Genomic DNA, 7980 nt, shown 5'->3' on the forward strand with positions numbered 1-7980 from the left:
CCATGACAACCGACGTTTTTTTTTTCTTTGAGGTGAATGTAGATGATGAGTCGAGCATAGAGTGTCCAGAAGTCAAATTTTTTTGTTGTTGTTGTTGCTGTTGCTTTTGCTATGGGCTTCTTGCCGAGGCATTCCGGTCTGTGAGAGGATTGGGAAGGGTAAGGAAAACCGCGTCAAACTGGAGGGTGATCGTCTGCATAGCTAAAGCGAGGGGTGTTTCTAAGGGATGCTCACAGTGACATTCGATGGAGCCTGACTAAGTGGTGTGTTTGGCCCTACTCGCGATCTGGAGAAAATGACTTGAATTCCTGTGTCCCTGCCTGTCGCCAGGGGATAATTCTTTCCTACCATGCTGATTGTTGGGAGGATTAAAGAAAATTCTCTTGGTCAACAAGATTATCCTGGCGCAGGTACCTAGGAGAGAGATTATGAGTATGAAAACTCAAACCCAGGGAGCTACATTCGTATATCCGATTGCATGGGGCTTTTCCACCGCGGGAGATGAACAGGGCATGGACCCCTCAAAACCTCTGCAAAACGGGGGCTACATGCACTAACATGGCTGCTTCTCAAGTCCAGGCAGTAAGGCTATAAATAAATGCTCACTTTCTCCTGCCGCTGTGTTTCTGTCATAACCTTAATAAACTCTTCTAGGGAAGGACTGTGTCCTCTCAGCCCTTTCTGTCTGACATTGCCAATTTCTAAGAGAACATACCCTCCACCTTCTTAGATATCACTCTTATTAGTTATGAAATAGGCTGGCTGTACAGTGTCTCCATCAGGATACCACTTTGCCACTTACTGGCTGTGTAATCCTGGTCAAATAAGTTACCTTTCTGGACCTCAGTCTTCTCATTTATGAATTGGGGAAAATAAAAGTATCTTCTACCTCATGAGATTATTTTAAGATTTAAGTAATATCTGTGATGGAAACAGTTCCCAGAGTGTTGCACTATAACTATTTATTTATTACTATAACTATTTATTTACTATTTATTTATTTATTACTATAACTATTACTACTACCACATGACTAGGCTGCCACTTCTCTGAAGCACCTGTAAATATTCCTGGTTAGACTTGTGCATTTGTCAGGTGTGGTTGGGCACTCCTGGAAAACAAGCACTTGGGAAGCTGAAGCAGGAGGATCAAGAATTCTAGACCAGCTGGGTCTACATAGCAAGATCTGATTAAAAAAAAGAAAAGAAGGAAGGAAGCAAGCAAGCAAGCAAGCAAGCAAGGAAGGAAGGAAAAAGAAAAGAGCTGTACATTTAAAAGGATCCAGTCATGGAGAAAAGTCTAATGTTATTAGTCTCTAGAAAGAATGACAAGTTGAGGTGCAGTGGGGCAGTGGGTCAGAGTGTAGTTTGGTTTTGTTTTGTTTTGTCTGAAGAAGAGGCTTGGCTAGCATAACCCAGGCTGGCTCAAACTCTCAAGCCTCTTGTTTCTGGCTCCTGAATATTGTGATCACAAGTGTGTGCCACTATGCCTGACTTTAGCTGGGTTTTTGTTTTCTTTATTGTTTTGTTTTCTTAGTGTTTTGCATACTGATGCTCAGTAAATGTTTAATCCTAGGCTTCTGATATTGCCTTCCTTACCCATCCTCCCTCCCTCTGTCCCTACTTCTTTACTTCCTTCCTTCCCTCCCTCCCTTCCTTGATTCTCTCCCCTCCAAACAGGTCCTTGCATTAGAGCCAGGGAAACAGCTCTGATTTGAAAAAACTAGACTTCTCTCCCCAAATACCCGGCAGAGAACCAGAAGTTATTTTCTATAGAACTGTGGAATGTGCACTTGGGAGTCCCAAAAAACAGACAGAAGATGCTCCAAACCAGCAACTACAGCCTGGTGCTCTCGCTGCAGTTCCTGCTGCTGTCCTATGATCTGTTTGTCAACTCCTTCTCGGAGCTCCTCCGAATGGCTCCTGTCATCCAGCTGGTGCTTTTCATGTGAGTATGGAAGACAGGCTGAAGAGCCAATTCCAGTGTGACAGCTCTGACAGTCACAGTTGAGCATTTTTAAAGTCATTAGTGTGTCCAGAAGTCTGTGCTATCAGGAGGTTTGGGGTGACTGTCACAGAGAAGAACGGATCTCACGGCGTCCCGTAGAACTTAGGGCCATCTCTTAAGTCTTCACATAACCCCCACTTGGCTACACTTTGTTTTATGTGTCTACAGCATCCAGGATATTGCAATCCTCTTCAACATCATCATAATTTTCCTCATGTTCTTCAACACCTTCGTCTTCCAGGCTGGCCTGGTCAACCTCCTGTTCCATAAGTTCAAAGGGACCATCATTCTGACCTCTGTGTACCTTGCTCTCAGCATCTCCCTTCATGTCTGGGTCATGGTAAGAGTGAAAGCTCTGAATTCTTACACATTTAATTTTTAAAAATTATATATAGCCATTGTGTTGTATCCATGTATAGATGGTTAGAGGTGTGGGAGCCAAAGGATAACTTATGGGAGTCAGTTCTCTTCTTCCATCATGTAGGCTCTGGGGATTAAACTAAGGTCATCAGGCCTGGCAACAGATACCCCCAACCACTGAGCTATCTCTCACCAGCCCTTTCACATCTTTAAAGAGCTAGAAATAGCTAAGCATAGTGGTTAGAACATGTCATCCTAGCACCCAGTAGGCCACAGCAGGAAGATTAGCACAAATTCAAGGCCAATCTGAGCTTCACAGTTAAATTCTAGGCCAGCCTGGGCTATAGTGTAAAACCCTGTCTCAAGAGGGGGAAAAAAAGCAAAATGTGGTGGTATAAACCTGTAATCTTAGTTCTCTGAAGGCCATAGCAAGTCAGGTTGGGTTACATGGAAGTCCACTAGCAAGCTTGGCTGAGTCACTCTTCCAACTCTCAGAACCTTGAAGCCAAAATGAGCACACAACTGGCTGGAGAGATGGCTCAGCTATTTTGAGCCCTGAGCACTTGGATCTTGATTTGGCTCTTTGCACCCACATCAGATGGTTCACAACCCTTTGTGACTTCAATTCTTTTTTTGTTTTTTGTTTTTTGAAACAGGGTTTCACTGTAGTTTTAGAGCTTGTCCTGGAACTAGCTCTTGTAGACCAGGCTGGCCTCAAACTCACAGAGATCCACCTGCCTCTGCCTCCCGAGTGCTGGGACTATAGGCGTGCGCCACCACCACCCGGCTTCAATTCTAAGGGATCCAATTCTGGCCTCTGATTGCACTGGCAAATACATGGTACACATTTATACACAAAGCACTCACACATATACATAAAAGTAAGTCAATTGCCAGACCTGGATGGTGCATGCCTAGACTATAAAGATTGTTCCAAGCCAGCCAGAACTACGTAGTGTTATATCTCATGTCAAACAAACAAACAAATCTCTCTCTCTCTTTTTTTTTTTTAAATATTTATTTATTTATTTCGTATACAATATTCTGTTTACGTGCAGGCCTGAAGAGGGCACCGGGCCTCATTACAGATGGTTGTGAGCCACCATGTGGTTGCTGGGAATTGAACTCAAGACCTTTGGAAGAGCAGGCAATGATCTTAACCGCTGAGCCATCTCTCCAGCCCAAATCTCTCTCTTTTTTAAGAAGTATATGAATCACATGAGATACACAAAGAGATGGAAGAATTAGGAATGCAGAAATCAAAAGTCATGAAAATCAGATCTGATCTGGTATCTTTGTGAGATAGATGCTTTATATTCAAGCTGTTGATATGATTAAATCCTACACAGACAAATGTTTGATTTAAAACAACAACCAAAAACAAAAACAAAACACCAGAAAGAAAATAGTAAGGGCTAGGGACGATAACTCAGTAGCAGGGCTCAGCGCCCAGGCTTTGATCAAACTCTGTTCTGCCAAAAGAATGTACAAGTAAAAATCTCTATCATTTGGAAACTCTGGTAGAAGGCAGGCAGATGGTGACCTGGGCTGGAGTATAGCATGTGGCAGTTCATAAGGCACTTTGGCAGCTTTCTATCTTCAGGAATCCAGGGACTTTTCAATTTGTAGTAGTCAGTTTACCTTTGCTCCAGAGAGGCCTACCAGGGTGAAAACAGGAAGTCGTGTCTGGTTTGTCTTCCGCTATGTAGGTGGGTGGGTGTTGATGGGGGATATTAGGTGTTAGTGTCCTGTGGTTAATATTACAGGCATTGGTTGTTTCTGGGAAGCAGCCACCCAAGAGTGTTGCTTCCCTTTATGCCCTGAGTCCCCACAAACTCAATCCCCTAGATGCTTCTCTTTAGTTTTCCTGTAGGCTCCAGACCAGATCCAGTTCTCATGGTTTCAGATTGCTTTTTTAAGAATATAATTTGAAAGTTTATGTCAGCGTGTGCATGTGTGTGTGTGTGTGTGTGTGTGTGTGTGTGTGTGTGTAGGCAGAGTTTTTCGTCAGAACCACAATCAGTTCTGTATCACCAGCTGCTTCCCAAATAATCATTCAGAGACTTATTATTAATTATAAATGTTTGACCTGTAGCTCAGGCTTATTACTAACTAGCTCTTGCAACTTAAATTAACCCATTTCTGTTGATCTCTGTGCTGCCCCGAGGCTTGTGTGTAACACTCGATTCTGTGTTACCCTCTTGGTACAGTTCGCAAGCCACTGTACCTTACGCAAGTCCGGGCAAAGGCCTGGAGATTGAAAGAAACACACAAGAGACCTGGGTCATTTGAAAGAAGATCAGCCGAATGCCGCTTTATTCAATTTAGGGGAAAACCTATATACTTGGCTATAGGCATAAGGATTACCTCTCAGGCAGGTGGGCCCTGGCTGCTGCATAAGGATATCCTCCCAGGCAGGGGGGATCTGACTGCTGCCTAAGGATTTCCTCCCGGGCAGGTGGGAAATTACCATACCAAAGATGAAACAATGCCCTTCAGCCAATCACCAGGCTAGGGCAGAGGGAGCACAGGAGCAAACAGGATGCTTAGCTGGCTGGCCAGAAACTGTCCTCAATATGCACTCCAAGGAGCAAGGGTAGACTGAGCCCTACACTTGTGACTTTTACCTCTCCTGCATGTCCTGCTTTTTTCTGTCTGGCTAGCAACTCCAGCCCTCCTTCCCAGCATTCTCTTTGCCCCCCAAATCCTGCCTGGCTATCAGCCAATCAGTTTTTTATTAACAATGGGAGCAACAAATTACAAATGGATTATTCCACAGCATGTGTGTGTGTACCTGAGTGTGCACAGGTGCTCCAGAAGAAGGTATTTGATCTGTAGCTGGAGTTACAGGGAGTTGTGAGACGTGGGTGCTAGGAACTGAACTCTGGTCCTCTGAAAGAGCAGCAAATGCTCTTTTAACCATTGGGCTATCTTTCTAGCCCCTCTCGTCTTCCATTTTCGCATTTATATGGGTTCTGGGGAGGTCTTGCAGGCCCTTATCATTCAGGTTTCTTCTCCTTTACAAATTTCTTCCATTGTTTAGATAGCTCATGTATCTCTTATATGCTTATTTTGATGAAGCTTATTAAAATCCCTGACTCTGAGTAAGGGGTGTGACTTGGGAGTTAGAGCCCTAACCTAGAATTTGGGAGACCCTGGCTTTATTTCTCAGCACCACAAACAAAACAAAGCAGAACCTTGGTCCCCAGCCACTTTTTTGCTTCTCATTAGACCCATGGTGTGAGCACCCCTAGGCCGCAGAGAAGCAGGGATCTCACAGGAAAGTAGCAGAGCGGTGGGCAAGGGGCAAGGGGCTTCCTCTGTCAGAGTCTCCACTCTGCTTGCTGGAGCCTGTGTTCAGGCTGTTGATGTGATTAAGCCTGAGCCTAAATGCAGGCTGGACAGTGAGCAGGAAGGCTCCTGAGATCATTTCTCCTTGACAAAGTCAATAGAGTGGAAGGAGATAAATTCCTCAGTTCAAGCTTAGAGGAGATACCTTTGAAACAAAAATAAACGGGACAGAGGCCAGCTGAGAACTAGTGAGATGGCTAAACAGGTAAAGGAACTTGCTGCCAATCTTAACAGCCTGAGTTCGATCCCTGGGACCTACATGATGGTAGGAAGAGAACTGACATATATTTTGTCTTCTGTCTCTGCATATATGCTATGGCACACTGGTGCGCGCGCGCACACACACACACACACACACACACACACAGTTTTTTTTGAGACAGGATCTTACTGCTACAGTTTTGATTGGCCTGGACTCACTACTGTAGGCCAGGCTACCCTCATATTTATAGTAATCTGCCTGCCTTTACCTCCTAAGTGCTGGAATTAAAAGGTACCACTGTGCCCAGCCAAAAATTCTATTTATTAGCCGGGCGGTGGTGGCGCACGCCTTTAATCCCAGCACTCGGGAGGTAGAGGCGGGCGAATCTTTGTGAGTTCGAGGCCAGCCTGGTCTACAAGAGCTAGCCCCAGGACAGGCACCAAAGCTACAGAGAAACCCTGTCTCGAAAAACAAAAACAAAAACAAAAAAAAAATTCTATTTATTTATTTTATGTCTATGAGTGTTTGCCTGCATATGTGCAGCATGTGCAGGCCTAGAGTCCACAGAGGCCAGAAGAGAGCACTGGATCCCCTGTAACTAGAGTTATAGGAGGTTGTGAGCCATCATATAGGTGCTAGGAACTGAACCTAGGTCGGTGCTCTTAACCACTTAGCTATCTTTCCAGCCCCAGAATAAAAAAGAAAATTTAAGGAGGAGTTTGAGGCTCCCTTGAGAAATATACTTTGAGCTTATGAAAAGGAAGTAAGGTTAGCCCGATTTTCAACCAAGTGTCTTTGCTGCAGCTAAGCAGATTGGAGATGTAATAGGTTCACATGGCCTTTAACCTTTCCCTTTCTGCTCATGTCTCCTTTAGAACTTGCGATGGAAAAGTTCCAACAGCTTCATTTGGACAGATGGACTTCAAACACTATTTGTGTTCCAGAGACTAGGTGAGAAGTGGAGCAGCCTCGGGTGCTGCTGTGTCTCTGGAGCACAGCCTTGGTCAGGATGGCCTGGGATGCTTGGGACAGGCACACACAAAGGAAAGAGGAAGGGCTGCCCTGCTCGTGGTGGGAGACAGGGAAAAGCGCTGGGGTGGTGCTAGGGCTGCCTGGGCCTGGGCTTGCCCTGTGGGTACTCTGGGGACCGCCCCTGAGACTGCCCTCTGCTTTTGTCTTCAGCGGCAGTGCTGTACTGCTACTTCTACAAGCGGACAGCTGTGAGGCTGGGCGACCCCCGCTTTTACCAGGACTCGCTGTGGCTGCGAAAGGAGTTCATGCAAGTCCGAAGGTGACCGCTTCATGTCCTGTGGATGAATGCCTTTCCTTCCTGGTAGAAGCCGCCTGGGCTGCTCTCCAGGGAAGGACATGGACGTCCTAGGACATGCTCAGGCCAGCTGTGCTCAGCATTCAAAAAAGAGAACTCTCCAGGCCTGGTTGAAAACTGAGGCAGGAGAACTGTTGTGAGTTCGGCCACCATCGCCTACCTAGTGACTTCTAGGATAGCCTGCAGGAGGAGACTCTATCTCAGAAAAGAAGACCTTCCCTATTCCAAATTAAAGTTGTTTACCGGAGACCTTAGAACAAAGGGCAATCTTGCCTCCTACCTCCTCCATCCAGTCCTTCTCGCCCTACTCTCCTGATACCTGAGTGAGTGGGGGCTGCAGACAATGACGGGCGTGTCCTCCTGACTGACCACACCTTAGTCTTTTAGATTTTATACCCAGGTACTTTTTTACACTTCTAAAAGGAAATAAATTGAATTCTTTTTTTCATAAATGATAAAGTCTGTCTGTCCAAGGTGTCTTCATGGTGAAGAGGTGTACTGAGTCAGAGAGCCTCAGCATCTCTTTGACCCATGGGTAGATTGAATTGTAAACTAGATAGAGATGCACACTGGGCTACAGTAAGAAGACTGCCTCAAATAAAACAAAACGAAAGAGTTCTAATACTTCTCTGGAAAGTCAAGGTGTGATCTCATACCTGTCTCCAGGCCTGAAATTCCAGATTTCTGTGCCTCCTTCAGATTCTATATTTACTAGAAGCTAAAATTGCCCTCA

General features: G+C 45.3%; 1 protein-coding gene across 2 annotated transcripts; it reads left to right on the forward strand.

Moving 5' to 3' along the window:
• The first annotated feature begins 5 nt into the window (after nt 1-5).
• Nucleotides 6-7706, forward strand: Tmem138 (transmembrane protein 138). 2 transcript variants are annotated; one of them, XM_048458628.3, is made up of 5 exons: nt 6-158; nt 1680-1947; nt 2176-2347; nt 6796-6871; nt 7103-7706. In XM_048458628.3, the coding sequence occupies exons 2-5, from the start codon at nt 1820-1822 to the stop codon at nt 7213-7215; spliced, it is 489 nt and encodes a 162-aa protein (XP_048314585.1). In that variant the 5' UTR covers nt 6-158; nt 1680-1819; the 3' UTR covers nt 7216-7706. The 2 variants fall into 2 exon arrangements, with proteins under 2 accessions (XP_048314585.1, XP_087764252.1); XM_087908126.1 differs by having other exon boundaries at nt 24-158; nt 1776-1947.
• The last annotated feature ends 274 nt before the right edge of the window (nt 7707-7980 follow it).

The sequence above is a fragment of the Myodes glareolus genome, chromosome 7, assembly GCF_982192425.1.
Source record: "Myodes glareolus chromosome 7, mMyoGla1.1, whole genome shotgun sequence".
Taxonomy (NCBI): domain Eukaryota; kingdom Metazoa; phylum Chordata; class Mammalia; order Rodentia; family Cricetidae; genus Myodes; species Myodes glareolus.